Source organism: Tenrec ecaudatus, chromosome 1 (genome assembly GCF_050624435.1).
Source record: "Tenrec ecaudatus isolate mTenEca1 chromosome 1, mTenEca1.hap1, whole genome shotgun sequence".
Classification (NCBI taxonomy): domain Eukaryota; kingdom Metazoa; phylum Chordata; class Mammalia; order Afrosoricida; family Tenrecidae; genus Tenrec; species Tenrec ecaudatus.
Genome location: NC_134530.1, coordinates 115,437,158 through 115,460,368, shown reverse-complemented (window position 1 = coordinate 115,460,368; position 23,211 = coordinate 115,437,158). Strand labels below are relative to the sequence as shown.

Genomic DNA, 23,211 nt, shown 5'->3' with positions numbered 1-23,211 from the left:
CAAGTGGGTCTAATGCTGTCTGCGTCTCACACTGCCCTCCAGACTTCAGTCTGCTTACTGTACAAGTGGAGGGGCAGGCCTATGACCAGGTCCACTTAGTAATAAAAAAAGAACCCCATGATTCTGCATGTGTACCATGTTACAGCCCAAACAAAAAGTAACTCGCATTTCAGGGACCCTGTTTATTTTCTGTTGAGTGAAATCTTTGTGAAAGCGAAACTTTTTACATTGATTTTATCGCTTGACTATGTAAAACATTTACCTTTCAAGTTCCTGTTGGGTAATAAGATACAGAATGTCGGCACAGTTAATAATTTCCAAAAAGGACGCATGCATTGATGTTAGGTTTGGAGATGGTGCCTGTAAATTTCCAATGAGGGCAAGATACTAGATTTTACACTAACAAATAAGTGAGATCCACAGATATGACAGTTCAGTAGACAAGCCGGCACCTGAGAGTAGCCTGCTGTGTTACCAATGATTAGCTGGAGATTGGGGCCAGGTACTTATTCTCTCTAGGCCTCCTTTCCTTATCCACACAGGCGAGGAGGCGAAGAGGAATAGCAAAGGCACTTCTTTCCTGAAAGAGTCACCGAGATAACACGGGTTAAGTAGATGCCTGACATCTACTGAGCACGAAATGAAGGGGGAAAAAATCAACCAGTTTAACATGTACTCTTGTCTCTGCCAGCATTACTCCCCACCTAGCTATCTCTTTCCACTGAGCGTGGAGTGTCGGACAGAAAGGGACAGTGGGAGAGAAACAAGTGAAAAGAGGCGAGTGGATATTGAGAAAGGGGTCATTAGGAAACTGAGAGAGGGGGCGGGGGTGTAACTCCGAGAAGGAAATGGGATTCATGATGATAGGGACTGCCACAGACTCTTAGACAGCCTTCTTTGGGCAAGATCTTCACGATTCCTCATGGGGAGTAGGAGAAACACGGCTCAAATCAGAGTGAGAAGCCTTGAGTTGGTAACCCAACTCGGCTGCTTGTGTCAACATCTGGTTCATTCCTCCCCTCTGTGAAATGAGCGTTAGGGAGCAAAGTGACCTCTTTTCTATTCCAATTCAAAACACTCTATGTCTTTGACAAGCCTCAAGACTCACCAGCTTCATAGGAGCCTCTCTGTAAAAGAACACAGCAGCATCTACTTGTACGTAGCTGAAGTCATCGGATGAACTCTTCTTTCTCTTTTCATTTCAATCCGCCCCCTTTACGTTCTCCAGCACCTTCTTTGTGACAACTCTTTTGCCATCGACAATGTGGCTGCACGTGGTGACCAGTCGGAAGTTCCGCATTCCACTCCTGACGAAGGGCACAAACGTGTTGGAGGAAGCGGGACTGGGTCCAGAACCCAAGGATACAAAAGTGGAAAATCCCGTGTCCAACACCGGGGTCACATTAAAGAAGGAGTGGAACCTCCTGGCCCTGTCCACACGGCCAGCGGGGAAGCAATCTCCAGAGAAGAGGGCTTCCCCGGCAAAGCCATTCGGCCTCTCAGAACATAGTTCTTCCTCCGGGTGGATGTCCTCACAGCTGTCACCCCTATTTTTCTTACTGACGAGATTCCCTCTGCAGTTGTCATAGTTACTGCGTTTCTTGGCATCAGATAACACTTCATAGGCCTCTGCTACTTGTTTGAATCTCTCCTCGGCAGCCTCTTTGTTCCCGGGATTCTTGTCTGGGTGGACTTGTAGTGCTAATTGGTGATAAGCCTTCTTAATATCAGCAGAGGAAGCATTTGGAGGGACTCCGAGTACTTTGTAGTAATTCGCCATTACACTTCGCAAGGCCTTCCCTCTCACGACACAAAGATGGCTTTCTGAAGAATCCCCACATAACGTCAGAAAGGAGGACGATGAGCAATTTAAGGCTACCCCCAAGACCCTCTGAACTATATCACATGGTTCTTGGGGTCAAGTTTCTCGTGGGGGGAGACAGGCTTCCTTCTCAGTCCACCCACTCTCGCACTGCCTACCATAGCTCATGGTGGCTGGAGTGATTATGATCTCAAAATGTGTAGCCAGTGACTCACTGATGACATACTTGCCTGGTGAGCACATTGGGGATGGGAATTATCCCTATTTAAGAGGCTTCCTCTGTTTTAAACTTCACGAAGAACAGTTTGTTAACAGAAATAACTGTTTGGTGTGTCTTTCCCTTACGTGTTAAATTAACCAAAACAAAACACATTCCCATCGAGTTGATTCTCCCTCAGAGCGACCCTCCAGGACAGGGTAGAACTGCCCCCGTGGGTTTCCACAGTTGTAGCTCTTGCCGGCAGTAGAACGCTTCCCTTACGCCCTTAAAGAGGCTGGTGGTGGTTTCAAACTGCTGACATTGCGGTTCGTGTCTCAACGTCAACCCCTATGCCAACAGAGCTTCTGGCAAAGTAACAAACCAGAAAACCAAACTCACTGCTATCAAGTCCATGCTGACTCATGTGACACCAGGAGTAGAACGCTGCTGGGGATGTCCAACATGTCAGCAGACCGTACAGACAGATTGCAGCTCAGTGCTTCACCACCACACCTCCAGGGCAGACGCACGTAAATCGGGTACAGAATCCACTGTGACTCTCTGAGAAAGTGCCTGCCTGCAGAGATTTAATGGGTGTGTCTTTGTGTAACAGCGTACTGTGTGTTGCTGGCAAATGATGGAGCGTAAAGGGGCTGTATTAGCCATCTTGGAAAGTCCTGCCTGCTAACTGAAAGGTCGGAATCTTAACCCAGCAGCCACTAGAAGGGAAAAATATGGGTCAGCCTGCTTCTGTTAAGATGCATAGATGTTTCAGGGGTTTTTTTGTTGTTGTTTTTTAAGTGAAGGGGAAACACACGTGAATTAAGCCACTGGTGGACCAGGGATGGGAAAAGCCTTACTAACATGCACAACGCGCTGGAAAGTGGATTGTTGCAGATGCGGTTAGCTTAAAACTTAGCACCCTGTCATTTGATCTCCTTTATGATCCAACTAAAGTTGTTCAAGTTCTAGTATTTTCTGATTTCTTTTCAAATGAGGCTTTTATCTGCTTCACTTTGCTATTCTTTCAGGGGTTTTTTCTCCTTACAATGTCTCTCTGCATGTGAACTCCAGGATAGGTAATTTACAGAGACAGTAACTGGATCGATGGTCCTTGGGGGATGGCAGGGAAAGATGGTGGTGGAGTAGCTGATGACGGTGAGAAAAAGCTTAAAGAAAATGCTCCAAAACGGGTCGTGGCGATGATCGTACAGCTCTTCTTGACATGACTGAGCTATTCAATTGCACAATATGTGAACTATATGCCAATAAAACTGTTGAGAAAAAAGGATGTATAGGCTGGAAACCATAGGTGATCATAGTTCTAAGCTGTGTGCCAGACTTAACTCAATGGTTGCAGAGTTTGTTTTAGAACCTTGTCCTATGGCATCTTCGACCTGAAGATTCCTACTTCTGAAACTCTGAAAGTTCAGTATCCTATTTTCTCTGTCATTCCCCACTTTCATTAAACCCACATTTTCTTTTCAGCTCATCTGAAGTTTCCGTCAGACTCCTCCACATCTGCACCCTATGGCAGACCACGGAAACCTTCCTTTAACTCACTCTTTCAAATCCCTAGGTGCCTAATCTTCCACTTCACCTACTCTACAAAGCCCCCCAGAGGAACAGTCCAGTAATCCAGCTTCTTTAACCCCTATAACCAGGACAGCTGGAAGAAGCAAAATCAAGTAACCACGAAGGAAAAGCCTTCCATATTTAAAGTGTGCCGATCTCAGTCGTTTCAGCAGATTACATCAGCAATTCTTTTATTTATCCTTAGTCAGCTCCTTTTCCCATTCCCTCTGGTAGCCAGTCTTGAGCTTTATTGCTCTCTGCTGTGTTGTTATTAGGGGTGCCATTGAGTTGCTTCTGACCCATAACAACCTCAGGTACAACTGCACAGAATGACTTCCGGCCCTGTGCCATCTCACAACTGTTCTCATGCTTGAGCGCACTGTTGCAGCCATAGTTCCACTCCACCTCCTTGAGGGCCTTCTTCCCCTTCACTGTGCCTCCGCTTTACCAAGCATGATGTCCTCCCCCAGGGACTGGTCTCTCCTGACAACATGCTCAAAGTACATGAGATGAAGTCTCCCCATCCTCGCCTCTAAGGAGCACTCTGGCTGTATTTCTTCCGAGACAGATCTGTTGGTCCTTTTAGCCATCCGTGGTACTTTGAATATTCTTCGCCGGCACCATCATTCAAATGTATTGATTGTTCTTCACTCAACGTCCAACCTGCAAGTGCAGATGGGCAACTAAAAATACTATACCATGGCTTCGGTCAGGTGCATCTTAGTCCCCAAAGTAACATGCTTGCTTTACAGTGCTCTAAAGAGGTCTTATGCAGCAGCTTTACCAATGCAACTCATCTTTTGCTCTCTGGACTGCTGCACCCATAAGCATGGATTGTGGATCCAAGCAAGACAAAATCCTTGACAGCTTCAACCGTTACTCCATTTATTATGATGTGACCTGTTGGTTCACTTGTCTATCATACTGTGATGGCTTGTGCCTTTATGTGATGCTGGAAGCTATGTCATGGTATTTGAAATGCCAGCAGGATCACTCAGAATGAACAGACTTCAGCAGGGCTTCCAGACTTGAAACAGACAAGACAACAAAGAAGAACTCAGCTCCTCACTTGGGAGGAAGAATCTGCCATACTGCTTCTGGGTCGGGGTTTCGTACGTAGCAGAGCAGCTCCCTCGCTGCGATCTATTGAAAGTCAGCCCTCAACACAAGGGTTTGTAAATAAATAAATAAATAAATAGATAGATAAAAAAGAAAAGAAAAAAAAACCAAAAAAAAGAATATAAGAAAAAAAAAAAGAATCTGCCATAAACCTTTAGCATAGCTTCCATGTCCTTGCAACTTCTCTCCTCTAGTTCCTTTTAAATCTCTACCCTTCTCTGTCCACTGCAAGCAGAGGGAATTGCCTCCTGTTTAGCAAAGGAAATATACGTTGTCAAGAGCTCCCTCAAAATTTTCTTGCCTCTAGCAGATGGACATTGGACCTCCACTCAAGTACTTACTCAATGAAAGAACACTTTGTTCTAATAAACTGGCATTCAATGATGCACACCTTCCCAATATGATCACTGAAGACAAATGTGTGCATAAGAAAGTGTGGTGAAGAAAGCTGATGGTGCCTGGCTATCAAAAGATATAGCGTGCAGGGTCTTAAAGGCTTGCAGGTAAACAAGCGGCCATCTAGCTCAGAAGCAACAAAGCCCACATGGAAGAAGTGCACCAGCCTGTGTGACCACAAGGTGTGAATAGGATCAGGTATCAGGCATCAAAGAACAAAAATCATTTATTTGTACATGGGGGTGAGCATAGAGTGGAGACCCAAAGCCCATCTGTAGGCAGCTGGACACCCACTTACTGAAGGGTTGTGGGGAGTTGACGAGCCAATCAGGTTGCAGAGTAGCAACGATGAAACATACAACTTTCCACATTATGATCCCAATTTTACCTTACAAATCTGGCTAGACCAGAGGATGTACACTGGTACAGATAGGAACTGGAAACACAGGGAATCCAAGACAGATGACCCCTTCAGGACCAGTGGTGAGAGTAGTGATACCTGGAGGGGGGGCGGAAATGTGGGGTAGAAAGGGGGAACCGATTAAAAGGTCTACATATAACCTCCTCCCTGGGGGACAGACAACAGAAAATGGGTGAAAGGAGACGTCGGATGATGTAAGATATGACGAAATAATAATAATTTATTAATTATCAAGTGTTTATGAGGGAGGGGGAATGGGGAGGGAGGGAGGAAAGGAGGAGCTGATATTAAGGGATCAAGTAGAAAGCAAATGTTTTGAGAATGATGATGGCAACAAATGTACAAATGTGCTTGACACATGAATGTATGTATGGATTGTGATAAGAATTGTATGAGCCCCAATAAAATGATTTTTAAAAAATTTTCTTGCCTTTATTTTTTAAAATGTTTTATTGTAAATTAGGTGAAGGTTTATATCCTCAGTTTTACATTCGACAATCCATGCATACTTTGTTAAACTCATCCACTGCAATCTCTGTAATGTACCATCCCTTAACCCTCTTTCTTCTCTGTTTCCTGCTTCCCTCCCTTCCATTTCCCTAAATCTCTGAATTTTGCCATTGGGTAAATGCTATGTTTTGATTTTAAGTGGCTGGCTTTTCTAGTACATGGTTGAGTTTAGTTTGAGACCTACAGGCAGATTAAGGGCCACAGTCCCAGGGGTTTTACTCATCTCCATCTGAACAATGCACCTGGTCTGTTTTACAATTTTTGAGCTTTTGTTCCATATTTTTCTCCTGCTCCAGTCAGGATTTCTAATGTCATCATGTTCAGGGCAGTTAGTAGTGGTAACCAGGTACATTTAATTCTTTTGACCTCAGGGTTGTAGAGAGTGATGTTTATGTGGTCCATCAGTACACTGAAACCATTGTTTCCATGTCTTTTGAAAGACCCAGAGTTGCACCTTAGATGGTAATTTATGAGCTTTTAAAAGACCCCAGCCAGGAGCAAAGTAAAAGGGAGAGACAGAGAGAGGGAGACAGAGAGAGAGAGAGAGAGAGAGAGAGAGAGAGAGAGAGAGAGAGAGAGAGAGAGAGAGAGAGAGAACACCGCATCCTGGCTCACCACAAGACACAGCTTCCCCTTACTGACCCACAGTGCTGTGGGGGGCAGCACCGGAGACACAGTGTGGAAAATGTGCCTGGTGTGACACCCCCCCACCCCACAACCAGGGCATAACACAAAGGGAGCGCAACAGAGCAGCAAGGGGAGCAAAGCAACAAAGTCCCCGAGGAATTCTAAAAGTAGACTACGGACTGGAGGGTAGGACTTGGTACTGCATCAGACCCAATCAGAAAACCTTCTTAAGTGTCAGCAGACAGACCAGGAACTGTTCGTAGCCTTCTTTCTTCTTCTTTTCTTTCTTTCTTTCTTCCTTTCTTTCTTTCTATTTTTCTCCTGTCTACCTATATAAGATAGGCAGGATAAACAATCCTGAGGAGAAAACAACAGGACTCACAGTTCCAGGGAGACAGGGAGGAGCCAACAAACCCAGGGGCAACAACAAGAGATGTAAAATTTATGGTGAGGAGGACATAGAATGCCTGGTGGGGTTTGATCAAGTGCAATGTAGCCAAAAGGAAGTGTAGAGAGCTGAATGAAGGTCCAACATGATACTGGGGCAGGAGGAAGGTAAAAGGAAACATAGGAAAGAACTAGGAGGCAAAAGACATTTATATAGCTATAAACATAGGCATGTACATATGTAGATATATTAATATATAATGATAGGGATGTAGGTCTATGTATATATATTTATAGGTTAAGTATTAAGGTAGCAGATGGACATTGGGCCTCTATTCAAGTTGTCCCTCCAGCCAAGATCACTTTGTTCAAATAACCTGGCATTCTGTGATACTCACCTTTCAGACATAATCACTGAAGCTAATGTGGTAAAGAAAGCTGATGGTGCCCAGTTATTATAAGATAGAGCATCTGGGGGCTTAAAGGCTTAAAGTTAAACAAGCAGCCATCTAGCAGGGAAGCAACCAAGCCCACATGGAAGAAGCACACTAATCCGTGTGATCACGAGATGTCAATGGGATCAGGTATCAGGCATCAGAAAACTCAAAACAAACAACCATTTTGATGCAAACAAGGGTGTTGGAGTGGAGACACAGAGCCCATCTGTAGACAATTGGGCATCCCCTCACAGAAGGGTCACAAGAAAGGGACAAGCCAGCCAGGGTACAGTATAGCATGGACAAAACACACAACATTACTCTAGTTCTTTAATGTTTCCTCCGCCACTATAGAACCCCATTTCTATCTTACAAATCAGGCTAAACCAGCGCATCGTCAGTATGAATTTCTCCATACTCTTCATCTCATCTCTTTCCATCTCTGCAAAAACCTTGCTTCATTTTAGTGTCCCAAATTCCTAGCAATTTTTAACTTGTCCAATACACTTGCTCTGGTGGTGCAGTGAGTTAAGTATTGGGCAGCTAACCTAGAGATCAGCTTGAACCCCCACCAGCCACTCCAGGAGAGAGACGAGGTAATCTACTTCTGTAAAGGTTTTCCTCCTCCGACACCCGAGGGAGCACTTCTTCTGGCTTCTCTGGGGTCACTGTGAATCAGAAGAAACTATATGGCAGAGTTTTGCATTTGTTTTAAATGCTTTTGACGACTTTCCTGCCTATAAATGAGTACCTCTCGCTTAAAGAAGAGTAACCCTGTCTATTGGTCCTAGAACTACTGATTTCTCCTCACTCCCCAACTTGGAGTCAAGGATCCTCTGCTTCCCAAACAGCAAACTTCATCATCGATCTATTAATTTTTGCTGTTGTTGTTGAAGTATTTGGTCTTATTCGCTGTAGTGGGTTGAATAAGTGGGCGTGTTCTCCAGATTCTTGACCCTCGGGAATCTCACAATACGACTTTATTTGGAAATGTACTGTTTGCAGACATAATTAGTGAGGAATCTCAAGGTGAAATCATCCTGAATTTGGGTGGGTCCTAAATCCAATGAGCCAATATTCAGTGAAGAGGAGGAGAGGACACTGAAAAGACACACAGAAAAGGTCCCTGACCCCGGAGGGAGGCTGACACAGAAGTCCTGCTACCACCAAAGCCAGGGGAGAGCTCGGGTATTAGAAGCTAGAAGCAGCTTCCTTCCCTAAAGGTTTGGGGCGCATGCCCTGCTGACACCTTGATTTTGGACTCAAGCACCTACAGCTATGAGAGCATGCATTCCAGTTGTGCGGCCCTAGGAAACGAATTGTTGACCGTTTCATTGCTCTTGACACACTCTTCTCCGCTGACTTCTGTAAAACCTTTCTCATGGGTTCTCTTCCCACCACTGTGTGCTCCTTCCCTGTTGATTTTGCTAGCTGTGTTTTCTCTCCTCACAAAGAAACGTTGGGGTCCCTCAAGGGACTGGTCCCTAGGGGTGTTGTCATTGACCCTGCTTTCTTCTCTTCTCTCTCCTTCTCAAGCACTCTTAAACTACTGATGCTTCTCAGATCTCTGTTTCTGCGTCTCATTCTTTCTTCTGAGATGTCTGCTACATGTCTTTACTTGAATGTCTTACCAAAGCAAACACCAAACCCAGTACCAGTGAGATAATTTCAACTTAAATCCTCCCTATACAGGGCTTTTGAGGCTGTAAATCTGTATGGAATCGGATAACTTTGTCTTTCTAGCGGAGCGACAGGTAAATTCAAACTACTGACCTTACAGTTAACAATCCAAAATTTACCTGACAGGGCCACCAACGTCCTCAAATTTAATATACCCCAACCTGTGCGCTTTATCTTCCTTTTAAAATTTACCCTCCAAAAACGTTCTTATCATCCTGGCTAGTGGAGCCACCTTACAATCAGTTATTCAACCTGAAGATCTGGGAGTTATCTACATCCTCATATTGGGCTCACTGCTGGGATTGTCTCAGAGAAGCAAGACAGAACAAAACTTCACCCTCCATTGCCAATCATTCACTAAATTACTTTGAACTTCATCCCCAAAACTTTCTAATCTATCTCTTCTTTCCAGCATCTTTCTTTATTACCAGACTCCTTGTTCTTCCTGCCACTTTCCATACTGCAAGCAGTATAGAAAAAACACAAGTTATTCAAAAATGCAAATCTCACAATACAATCTCAGGCAACGTCTCTCTCCTGACAGGAAAACCAGACCTCTGTGCTCTGGGCCTCAGCCTACCTTTCTGTCTTTTTCCTCGGAACTCCCTGTTTCACAGGTCCTACTCTAAGCAGATTAATTCCCAAGAGAAAGCATGTTGGTTCACATCCCCATGCCTTTGTATCTGATCTTCCCTTTGCCTGGAATCTTCTGAGCTTCCCTCTGACAACTATAATATAGGAATGAACATTATTTTAATACTATTTTATTCTAATCAGCATTAGAACAAGTTGTGGTAACTGCAGAAACAAATGGGTAAGCCAAAGAGCACTGCACACTTGGGCAGCATGGAAGGTCCTAATGAAATGATCTATACAACCATTTTGGCACTGTGTGTGTGTTTTCCAGAAATGCTTTCCCTTTCAGCAAAAAATTTAAAAAGATTCCTTCCTTATCAGTTTTGTATTCATTTCTCGGGGCTATTTTACTGTTGTCAGCATTACCTGTTTGCTTGTTATTTTGACTCTTTTTTCAATTTTCATGTGCTGAAAGAACACATCAGCAGAATTTGAAATGGCACATTTCCTGTTCAACATGCTATAAAATATTTTAAGCACTTTCATAGCTTCCAATTTTAAAGCATCTTGAATACTGGGTAATATTAAATGCTGATAAAGCGATGTGATCTGTAGTCTCTGAGGTTTTGATTTGGTCTAATTCACCGTAGCAATGTTGTATTCGTAATTTTGTAATTGTATAAGCTACAGCAACCAACAAGTCTGCGTTTTCCCCAGGTCTACTAAGAAATATCTATCAGAATCACTACACTTGAAAGACACCCTGTGCTCAGAGATGCTCTGACAGGCCTTCTGTGTCCCCGCCACTCACAGTCACTTGAGAATGCATAGCAATGAGAAAGGTTGTCTTTAGTAAGTAAAAAATAAGCGTTAAGTGCCCCCCCAATAAAGTGTCAATCTTTGCACTTCAAATCAGTGTTTAAAATGCCAGATGGGCATTTGAGAGTAAAATAGTGTTATCATTCATGTTGTTCTGCCATACAAGGAGATTATACAGTAAAATTAATGTATCACCATAAGTTGTATATTATTTTTGCACAATCTTCTGAGGGGGAAAAATCTCAAAATACATTTGTTCAAGAAATAAACTTGATGTCACTCACTTGTTATGTTCAAGAAAACTTGAACATAAATTATATGACTGATTAAATAGAAGATCTTTATCTGTATCTTCTTCATGTGCAGTTGGAATCGATGTGGTAAGCAGACTGAGGTATAACAATTAAGTGACTATGACATCGCAACAGGCAGAATTGTCTTTGTGACCTACAAGTAGGGTTTGCTTCGGGTGGTGCAATTAATCTACTGGGTTGTCAGAATCCCTTACCTGGCAGTAAAGCACTACCAATAGAAACAGATTCCATCAGATAATGTAGCTCATTTAGCTCTCAAGTCTAAAAAAACACAACTTTCCCTGAACGTTTTCTGTGAGATGGTGGAAGATGCTTTTAAGTAAACAGGGTCAAAGGTTCTTTCTTAAAAGTAAAGCTCTTCACAAAGTCAAATTCCTGAGGCACTGTGGACTTCTGAAAACCAGCCAGTCCACATGACAGACAAGTGCCAATTCTTTATCATCTCTCAAAGTAATTCACACTCTTTACAAAACCTATGGTCTCAAGTCATGTTTGTGACATGCACCATGAATTAAAGTCTTACTTCAATAGAATCAGTTTTAAAAGAGCATTTTTTTGGCTCAAAGCAGGAAGGTGGTCAATCAAGTGTTTGTTGAACTCAGCAGTCACTATAGAAACCTGAGTCCTAGGAGAGAAAATTGTACAGGATCATCAGTGACCACAAGTCAATTAAGAGAATAAACGACAAGTTCTGGTTCTCATTAACATTATTCACCATAGGCTGAAAGAACGCACTAGGCAAAGTAGCCACCCTGCCACTGTGTAGATGGAATGAAATTGCTTGTCGTGACTCTTTATCCACAATCCTTGTAAGTCCCACCAAGCGACTGGTGGAGTGCATGCAATAAGATATAGAGGCCTCTAACTTGGAGATGTCAGTTTTATTCTTCTTCTGCGTACAAAGCAAGCCATTTCAGGAGCAGTGACAGAGAATATTACGACCTTCAAGAAAAAAGAGCCAAGAGCGGAATGCATCTAAGATCCTCCATGGAGACCCGCAGTGGCACGCAGAGTGGCACGCAGAGTGGAGGTCTCCCAAGTCACAGAACCAGCAAAGCTGAGGGCCTTCGCTCAGGAGGCTGGCTGGCAGAGTGGAGTGTCCTTATGGAATTTAAGAGCACTAATGGAACTTTGTAAGACTTTCCCAAGCAGGGAAGAGGTCAAAGGGCAGCATGGCTGTGGGGTCAAGGACCAGACAGAGAGACTTTCCTGTTGGCACAACTGAGAAGCCATCCTGAAGAGCAAAGAACTGTATCCGTAATATTTCTGTTCCTGGCTTGTAATCTGTTAAATTCCCTAATAAATCCCTATGATCATGAGCATAATCTGTAGCTTCTGTGCTCTGTAAACACTCACCCATTGCTTTCTCTAGGAAGGATTCCCACTGCCTCCTGCTCTTAAGGGGCCAAAAAAACCTAGTTGGGGTACCATTTTAATGAGGCCAGCAAACCGGACTCCCTACTGGACAAGCTGTTTCACAGAGTGAACAGTTTCAGCCTTGGTGACAGACACTACAGGTCAACTGAGGTAGAGAGACATCATTGTCAATCAAAGGAGACTGATTAGAACAGTAAAATAATCCAAGTCCCAGACACACTATTGACACTGGGCCACTCACAAGAGGCTGTGCAGGGATTTAGGTCTTTCTACTTGGCGTGATAGTTCTTTAGGCTTGTAGTTGGGTGGCACAGCGGAGACTTGGAAACAGGTTTGCTGGGGGTAAACTAGAAGAAGATAATTAAGCTGCCTGCCTGCACAATTCAAAACTATGCCTTCAGAGGGAAAAGGAGGTTATGCAAAGATTACCAGCTTAATACAGCTGTGCCTCCATCCCCCAGGAAGACAGGAAACCATTCCTGCCCTTTGGACAAATCTTGCTCAGTGGACTAACATCTTCCTAGGGCACATGGCTAGAAAGCTAGATCTGAGTCTGGTTGCTACACCAACACAGCATCCAGTAATGTACTGTGAGACCAGAATGTAAGGACAGGCACTCTCCTGAAAGCTGGCCCATCTGATGGTGGATGTGTCTGGCAGCAATCTCAGTCATGAAGTCATGCAGCATAAGCTCCCTAGATCACTGGTCACTGAGCTGCCCTTTAGGCCCTGCCCTTTTCAGAGCCACAAAGTGGCAGGGTAAAGGATTTAAAACCATACACACTCTGATTGCTCTCCAGAGCTATGACCCAGAAGTGTGACACGTCTGGGGTTGCGCTCTGGTTGCCTGAGGTCTGAAGTCATCCCCGGCAGGCTGTATCCGGTGAATGATTGCCAACTGCGGGGAGACTGCAGGGGCAATGGCGGGAAGACCCTTGGTGGTGAAACAAACCCTGTACCATGATGATGAGAGGGGAAGGGAGAGGGCCTGCTCCTCCTCCTTCATGAAAATCACGGTACCTACGCTGCCTTGGTCACCTGACTCTGAACCGGGCCTCCCTTCTCCCCATCTACCTCCCTTAAAGTGAAGAGAGAAACCTGATGGGGGTCTCATAGTGGAAGAAATATTCGAGAACAACTCAAGTTTGCCACTCCCCCCGTGTTCTAATCCTTCCACGAGAAAGAAGACATTTCAGCTGCCGGGCTATGTTTGTGAAGTCCCCGTCCCCTGAGGATTCATTTCTCAGGCTCTGAACCGGCACGCTCAACACAGAAACTCCTTTCCCCTTCTGATGTTTGCGACAGGCCTTCGGAGAGTTTGCTCCCCGTTAACAAGATTACTCCTTTCTCTGTGCAGAGCAAGGTCTGCACAGAATCTGCAAGGTCCATGGAAGCTCTGCCCATGTCCACCCCAGTCTTGGGTGTGTGCCCCAGAAGAGTCGGAACCAAAGCTCAACCTGGAGGACCTGCATGGTTGGGAATCTGGCCAAAAGACCAGTTAGTTCAGTCAGTCCCTTTTTGTGCTAACTTTTCACAGTATTCTTAAACTCAAGTTTAAAAAGGAGCTACTCAACTGCACTGACATAAATGGCATTATACAATAATCTCAACTGCAGTGGCATAAATGGGATTATACAATAAAAACTAAAATGAAATCTGTTCCAGTAGGTCCACCGGCTATTTCCCAAACAAGGCTGTGGTTTATCTCTAGCCTTTTTGTTTTTGATCTTTATTTATTTTTTTAATTAAATACTTTTATTGGGGGCTCTTACATCTCTTATCACAATCTATATAATCATCCATGTGTGAAGCACATTTTTACATATGCTGCCATCATCATTTTCAAAGCATTTTCTTTCTACTTGAACCCTTGATATCTGCTCCCCACTTTTCCCCTCCCTCTCCTGCCCTCCCTCAGGAACCAATGATAAATTATAGATTATTTTCATATCTTAAATCATCCTCTGTCTCCTAGTCTTTTTATAATAAAAATTCTCAAACAAGAGGAAAATTTGTACAGAATATTTACAGAGCTAAGCACCTATATTCCCATCATGTAGATTTTCCAATCAATATTTTAGTGCACTTACTCCGCCACACATCTATCCCTCTAGTCATCTTTCCAGTCAGCCATCAGTCCCTCGTTTTAAAAATAGATTTCAAAGAAAGCTATACACAGTATTATATTTCTCCCTAACTACATCAGCTTGCAATTTCTCTGTATGTGTTGGCCATTCTTTTCCATTGGAGGTACAATGACTGAGATATGTAATGCACAGATCTTAAGTGAACGAAATGCCCATACAACTGTGGACACACAGTGGCCATTGCCTCCACCTGTAACCTGCACCCTTATTGAGAAGCGCCCTCGCCTGGAGAGCTCGCTCATTCCCGCACCCTCCTATGTTCCCATCAGAGGCAACTCGTGTTTCCATTTCCTTCCACTATTGAGTCCTTTCCTCTTCTAAAACTTGTCAACGGAACCATTCAGTATCTTTGTAAGGCTTCTATCACTCCACTTATTTTTGAGATTTAGCCATGCTATTGTAAATATCAGTGGTTCACTTATTTGTGTCCACATTCCTTGGAGAGGTGCAAATGGCTAGGCATTTGACTGCTCACTGGAAGTGTGGTGCTCTGCAGCCGTCCAGAAGTGCCTCAATAGAAAGGCCTAGCCATCTGCTTCAGAAAGGTCACCGCGTTGGAAACCCCCCTGCAGCAGGTCTACTGTGCACACATGGGGCCGGCAGGGACAGGAATTGACTTGAAGCCACCTGGCTCGTTCGCTTGGTTTCGGCACATTTACTCTCCTACTGATGGACACCTGGGTTTCCAGTTTCGAGGTATTTTTGCTTGTGCTAATTTTCCACAGTACAAATGAAAGCTCCTAAGAACAATCCTGTACAAATCACTTTGTGGTCATATCTTTTCCTTCTCCCTGGGTAATGCCCCGGGGTGACATTGCTGGGTCGTGGAGATGTATGAGCCTGCTTTACCTTCCCACCAACACTTTGTGGGAGTTCCGGCTGCTCCAGAGCTTCATGAACTTCTGGAGCTTATCAGTCTTTCTAATTTTAGTTGTTCTCGTGGATATGAAGTCATTTAAGCTGTTATTTTGGCTAATTTTCCAAACCAACATAGGAAATACACAAGAATTTATTTGGAGGAAAGCTACTGATTGGCAAATCCAATACTAGAAAACATTATTTTATTCAAACTCAGATCAGGCAGCCAATCACACAACAGAATAATAAACAGCAGAAGGAATGTAGAACAAGCAGTCAGATCAGCCTCTCTGGTCTATAGCTCCTTCAACGGTATTATAAAATTAGAAAAACAAAGTTGGTGTTTAAGAGACTACTGCCTTCATTAACAGAGAGAAAAGCTTTTTCTACAGAGCTAGCTCTTGTAGAACACAATGTGTTCCTCAATTTGCCCCTTCTTGCTCAAGCCTCTTCAGCCTCATCCCTACCTCTATTTTCCACTTTCTAATGGGTTTCCGTTGAGGACAGAGCTGTCCGCCCGAGGTCCCTGCTCCCCTGCAGCAGCGGCGGCGGCGGCTTTTGCCAAGATGCAGCTACAAATGCACTATATCCCTCCTCTCCGCAGCGGTGACCATGTCTAGGGCTTTGGGCTGTCTTTCTTGCAAGAGAGTCATTAATCTGTAACTTTCACCCTCCCTTTCCCAGCCCCAGCAACCGCTGCAGTCCTGGCATCAGCAGGAGTAAAGTGGAGGATGTGGAAGAACAAGGGCACCAGTCCCGTCTCTCACTGCTCCTTCCTCATGCCCTTCTTCCCTCGGCCGACAGGTAAGCGGACAGGTCCATCACCATTGGACTGACTTACCTGTTCTTGAAAAGCTCTAGCTTGCTCCTCAAATCCCACTGTTCGGAAATAGTTGACGACATCTATCACAGCCCAGTCTGCAGGGTCGGGTGGCCTTCCATTCTCCATGGAACTACAAAACAAGCACGGCAGAGGTTGTAGTAGACCACACATTCGTTCCAATTCACTGAAGCCATGACCCTCGTTTCCCTCAAGGCCCAGACCCCAGACTGCCTCCCTTGGGACTATAATCATTTTTGTGTTTCTTGGGCTCAAGTGATCATTGCTCTCGTTAGCTCAGTGATTGCTTTCGTATTAAACTATTAGACCTTTTATATACAGTATTTCCTCAGGGACAGACTTTTTATCCAGTGACAATGAGAGCAACTTCTGGTGGTCCAGAATGATAGCCATACTTCTACTTCAGTGGCAAGAACACTAGGCTCTTGACAACATGGATCAATACAGTTCTCCTTTTCTCCCTTTATTAGCCCCACGGCTATCCATCCAGTGCCAAAGTCATGCTATCCCAGGCCCTTCCATGGCCCTGGGCCTTTACTTGCCTGCATCTAACAAATGCTACCATCTCTGGTTCTGACGCCGCCTCCTCTATTGGGCACTTTTTAGACCCACCAGACAAATGCTTTTGTTATAAGCTGTTCTAAGTTATTCTAGAACTTTATTCTAATATGTATTACAAAGCACAGTGTATTTTATTCTAATGTGTACCATAGGACAGGCCTATTAGGATGACCTTTGCTAATTAGACAGCCTTCCCACCTCAGGCCAACAGGCCAACAGCCTGAGCCAGTTCTCATTTTATTATTCCTAACATCAAGCACCATGCAGGATTTGTTCTGTGGTGCACAGGGTTGCTATGGGTCAAAACCAACTCGATGGCACTGAACATCATCGTCATCAAGAACACTAGTACAAATGCAACTGCTATTTCTCAAATGGTTGTATGTATGATAATCAAGCACCTGTTGAGAGGGTCTGTGGCTAACTTCCCTCACTTGCTTGGCAGAGGAGGGCAGGAGACGTGGGAAAGAAAAAGAATGGCAAAGCTCTCCAGTTAGTGTAACTGTGCTTTACTTCTGTTCAGAAGTATTTGGCTGGTTTCTATTTTATATAACTTGTTTATGCCTAATCAAGTCAAGGGATCTCTTCAACATAATTTCAGCTGGAAGGACTCAGTCCAGGTTTGGCTCTGTCACTCACTGACTTGGTGACGCTGGACTTTGAACTCCTTCAGTTTCCCTCCTGTAAAATGGTAGCAATCGATCAGATCACAAGTCTGTGACTGACTTATAAAGCATGTTTTCTACGAAGACAATCCTTCTTTACAGGCATCTATTTAGTACATGCAATCAATAAATAATAAACATTTACACATGGAAGGCAATAGTGATAAGACTCCCTGGCACATAATTCATGAGTATCAAATTGTTACAGGTGTTATGATAGAGAGGGTGCAGGAAACATAAGCGCTACAAGGAAGGGCTGGTATGTTCTACATTGTATGAGTGAGAAGGTGGAAAAGAGGGGAAGGGAGGGGTCAGGTCAGGGGAAGCTGCTTGGAAAAAATTTATTTGGTGTTTGGGAAATATATTTCATTTTTCCAGGCAGAGAAGGTTGCCTGAGAAAAGTTACTGTTGTTTGTCTAAGAAAAGAACAACCAGGCATCTCCTTATCAGATGCCTCCCAGAATTTTGATTTAGCCTCTGGTTTAGGGCCTTTTCACTCAACTCTTCCTCTGGATGATCTCATTTGCCTCCTTGAGTACAGTTACTGAAATCTCCCCCTTGGGTCATATACACAAGAGCCCACTTGTACTTCCACTCGGGTTCTTGTCATGTGCTTTTGGCCCAGCATGCCTAGTGCGAAATTGCCTCCTGTGCTCCATCTCCCTCCTCCCCAAACCCATTCATCACCAGTTTTCCCAAGTAAATGTCATCACCTGCTACTCACTACTCCAAACCAGAATCGCAGGGTAATCTCCTCCCTTGTCTGTTACTTATATCAATCAATATATCCCCCCAAAGCCCTTGAATCTGTCCCATTTTATCCACCAAATGCTGTCATTTATTTTGTTCCAATCCTGTGGTTTACTGTGTAGCCTCCTATCTTAACCTCTTCACCACAAGACTTGCTCGTTTTCTAGCATTTCTAGACACCCCATCCAAGTTAAGGATTTGTCTCATCCCATTGTGCGTCTGCTTAAAATGCTTCCTTTTGGCCATAAGGTAAGTTCCAAATAGCTTAATCTGGTTTAGAAGATTCTTTAGGATAAAACCTAGCCCATCTTCGAGCCAGGGAATAGACATCAGCCAAATAATCAGACAATCATCAAATGTCTACCTGCATATTGTGGTAAATGGTATGAGGAACAAGCAGACAATGCTAGGGAAGGCTGGTACACTTGGATACAGAAGGCTAGGGGAGGTTTTTTTGTAGACATTTCATTTGAGGTGAAGTCTAACTATATGCAGCTAGGAGCTATCTGTATGTAAATGTCAGGTGAAGGTTATTCCAGAAAGGGCTATGTAGAGCAAAGAAATCACGCAGGTCCCAAAGGCCACATTAAGGATTCTGAATTTTTGTCTAAGAGCAATAAGAAGCTGTTGAATAATCTTACTTTAAAAAAAAAGAGTGACCAAGCAGATTCACATTTTGAAAAAGAGGGTATTGTACAGAAACAAGAGAAGAATAAAGGCTACCAGTTAGAAGTCTATTCAGCCATTCAAGCAACAGATTACAGTGTCTCATATTAGAGAGGCCGCTATGGACAAAGAGAAAACTGTGCGGATTTTGAAGATATTTAGTAAGCAAAAATTAGCATGACATGGAGAATGAAGGAGATTGGCGAGCCAAAGACAGAGTTTAGGTATCCCATTTTTGGAACAGGATAGATGATATTATCTTCACTGGAAGGGTAGCACACGACTTCACTCAATACACTAAATTTGTGGTACCAGTGACATTCGAATAGAGCTTTAAGATTCCAGCTTCAAAGGAACATGGCATGAAACATGGGATATTATTGAAGATGTCAGGTAGATCTTGGCTGAAAGCAGAGCATACCAGAAAGGTTTTCCTGTATATTATTAACTATGGAAGGCATTCAACTATATGGATCATAAGAAATTTTGGATACCTTTGCAAAGGATGAAAACCTGTATGTAAGCCAAGAGATGGTTGTTCAAACAGAAAAAGGGGGTCCTGTATGATTCAAAGTAAAAAATATGTATATGTGTGCCAAGGCTTTATCCTTTTGTCATAATTACTCAGTCTGTATACTGAGCAAACAATCCAATAAGCTAGGTTATATGAGTAAGAATGGGTCATCAGGAATGGAGGAAGACTCTTTGACAAACTGCAGCCACGGAGGACAGAAAGAACCTTGCTTGCTGAAAGTTAAGACGACTTGAAGCATTTGCTGGTTAAGATTACAGACTTCAGTATGGATTACACCTCAACATAAAGGGAAAAAAATTCTCACAAGTGGATCAATAAGTAGCATCTTGATAAATGGAGAAAAGCTTGAAGTTATCAAGAATTAATTTTACTTGGATCAATAACCAGTGCAGTCAGAAAATCAAACAATGTATTACATTGGGAACTATCTCTTTAGAATCCTAAAAAGCAAAGCAGCCACCTTGATGACTAAGATGCACATGACACAAGCCATGATAGTCAATCACCTTATATGCTTGCAAAAGTTGAGCACTCAAAGATGACCAAAGTCTTGAATTATGGTATGGGTAAAGAATACTGGGTCTATCATGAGGTGCCAGCCCAAACAACACTGGCTTGGACGAAGTACATAAAAAATGCTTCTTAAAGTGGATGGCTTCCATTTGCTTACTCTGGACATGTTTTCAGGAAGGTCCCAGTGCTGGCGAATAGCAATAATAACACGTGCTATATTGTAATTTGGGGAAGTAAGGGTTTTCTTATTCTTCTTGGAATGAACAGAATCCATCAGGGAGGAAAACCCCAATGGGGTCGATTGACACAGTGACTGTAAGAATGGGCTCAAACATACTTACCGCTGTGAAGATGGAGTAGGACTGGGCAACAGTGCTTCACGTGCTTTACATTAGGTTGCCAAGAGTCAGCATCAACTTGGCAGCACCTAACAACAAGTGAATCCCAAATTCAAAGCATAGGAGTGGGCTAGAGATAAGACACTTGGGAGACAGAGCTATTTAGATGGTAACCAAAACCTTGGTAGAGGTGAGAAAAGATAGGCCTAAAACTAAGCCTTGGGAAGATGTAGCAAATGTTGAAAAGATTCATGTTACTTTCAAGGACATTTCACAAATTTGGGGATTTCTGAAGGTCTTCAAGCATCCAAAAGTCAATGGTCTAGCCATTCTTAAGCTTCACTCCCAGCAAAATGTTTTGCTCATAACAGGACACTAATAATAATATGGCTTTGTCATAGTCAAAGAAAAAGGGAGCCACTGATCAGGTGGCAGTCATATTTGTCTTAAAACATTTATAGTCAGTGCTTACTAGTAAAAGGTGTTTTCCATTTTGGGAATAGAGGCTGTGAATCTGACAATGCTGCATACATCCTCATGTACACACACACACACATACATACACACTTATGCATAGATATACACTTCCCACTTAATAGGCAATATTTATTGTGGACAAAATAAAATTTCACTCAAACATGACCAAGTATTTGATTATCTATTTTGAAACCAAAAATTATATTTAAAATTAACACCAACTCAAGTTTTTAAAGACTATCCACAATCTGGATTTTTCCATCATCCCATTAACATAGGCAATCATGGGAAGACATTGGGGATTCCCTTCAGAATAACACCTATCTTCCTGTGAGCCTAGAGGATTCCCAGGAAACATCTGTAATTGATCTCTCTGTGGTTGACTTCAGTTTGCTGCCTTTCCTCATAAAGAGTCACAATTTGACAGTAATAAGAACACATGTTATAATGTAATTTGAGTATGCAAGGCTTTCCCGATTCTTATTCTTCTAGAAAATAAAATGATAATTTCCATAATCCTTAAAGTACTCAAAGTGCAGCACAGAGTAGATCTATTGACTAACTGTTGGCAGTGTACCATAAAGAAGAGAAATTCCAAACAGAGTCCTCCCATGCTCTGGGTGAGGGAATCCACCCAGAGAAGGCAAAGGCTTAGAAAACAGGGAACACATTTAATGACTGACCCACCTAAATTCAATCCTAGAAGCAAATTAACTTAAAAAAATTTCATTAGACCCTCATATCAGAAAAAGGTGAACTTTCTACTACCACAAAGAGTTATAAACTTGATGTGAGGGTAACCTGGCTGCGATTATCTGTCACCCCATTGATGGCCAGGGTTGATTCAGCTGATCTGGCTAGCTAGGCGGGTGTCCTCTTCCTCCCTCAGCACTCTGTGTGCATCCCTCCCAAAGCTGCACATGCTCTGTGGAAGTGGATGACCTTCCCAGATAGGAGGACTCTCCTTTGGTCAAGTGTATATGAGTAGCTACACTCTCCTCCTAGAACCTCCAAACTAGAGTTACAATCTTAGAAAACCAGAGGGCATTTCTGCTCTGTCTTATAGGGTGTCTATAAGTAAGAACCAACTGGATGGGAGAGAATTTAAGTTTGAGCCTAACAAAGAATGGCCCTACATCTCTGTCACTCTCCAGCACCTACCAATGGTCTGTTAAATTCATGTGCTACCCACCCGAGAGTACTTCCAGACTCCAATACACTTTTCACACATTAGCCTCTCAAATCCTGTGGACTGGCCCCTGCAATGCCCTTTTGGAGATGAGTAAACTAAGGCTAAGAACGGTTCGGTGACACACCTCAAATCACACAATGATAAAGCCAGGCTTAAGAACCCAGGTACACTTGACTCCAGTGCTATGCTTTTTCTGTTAATCACAGATTCAAGAAATATTTACTGAAAGTCTACTGTTTCCATACTGCGTTAAGCGCAACCGCGTTAAAAGGGTGGAGAATGCACGGGCTCTGTCCCCAAGGAGCTGGGGATCTGGCAAGGGAGAGTAAACACTTCCAGAAGTAATGAAGTCTCACGAGAAGTAAGGGGAAACCAGGTGCAGTTGACGAGGCACACCGCCAAGGGCCCAGTATTGCAGGGATTTAGCGCAGCACGTCCACACTGAAGTAGGCCCTGGGAGGAGGTGGGTGGCTTGCAGAGCCACATACGTGCAGGAGCGCATTGTCTCGTTCTGGTTGTCTATGTTAATGTATGATGAATGATTTTCTGGGTCCTTCCAATGTTTTTAGCAGCAGTTTTAAGGAGAAAGCTTAAGATTAGCTAATGGATCATGATGGTGGGAAGACAAGGGGAGCCAGAGTATCATAGAAAATTTTGGAGGTTAGAGTTTAAGTGTCACCTTGCCCTCTGGGAAAACAACAAATCTCCTCAAGGGCCAATTTTGTGGCACTCTGTTCTATAAATGGACATGTCTCTCCAAGTAGCTTTTATAACGTGTGCACGTCAGCTTCCAGAAGGAATTTTCACAGTGCTGTTTAAAACTCCTCCCAATCGGTGATTCCATTGTGGCTACTAATTTGTCACGGATCAAATGAGTTAACAGATGTAAAAGTGCCATTGTCACTTAGCATTTACCATTCACAATTCTTACAGCAAGATGTTTCTAATATACAATATAAGCATATACTTAGTATTCAAAATGGTAATTTAGGGAATCTCTTTTAAGGTGCAGATTGTTAAAATAATTTTGTTTTTTTACCTTATTACAAAAACAAAACTAGCAAGCTATCACATCAGTGTTTCTATTTAACCTAATCATCTATTAATCCCTGCATACATGGACAAAATGAAATCATGCATGCATAGCTCACGCTAGGAGACAATTCCATCCCTCATCTGTGAAGTGAGCTGTCAGACTCTGGTAGCTGACAGGTTGCGATGATGCTCGAAGCTGGGCGCCTGGTACCAGCAGGTCACCTATGGTGGGCAGGGTTCAGAGGAGTTTCCCGACTAAGACAGACTAGGGAGAAGGACCTAGCAACCTCTTGGTGTAGCAATTGGCCAGTGAAAGCCTTATGAAGAGCAGCAGAATCCTGGCGTGTGCTGCATCAGCCTGGTGGATGCTGGAA

The 23,211-nt window shown here is 43.4% G+C and overlaps 1 protein-coding gene across 1 annotated transcript in view; it reads right to left on the bottom strand.

The window, feature by feature from the left end:
• Positions 1-23,211, bottom strand: part of SAMD13 (sterile alpha motif domain containing 13) — a 46,368-nt gene that overhangs the window by 4,590 nt on the left and 18,567 nt on the right. The window contains exon 3 of the mRNA XM_075538504.1: positions 16,106-16,217. Coding sequence (XP_075394619.1) covers positions 16,106-16,217 — 112 coding nt within the window. The remainder of the gene's footprint in view (positions 1-16,105; positions 16,218-23,211) is intronic.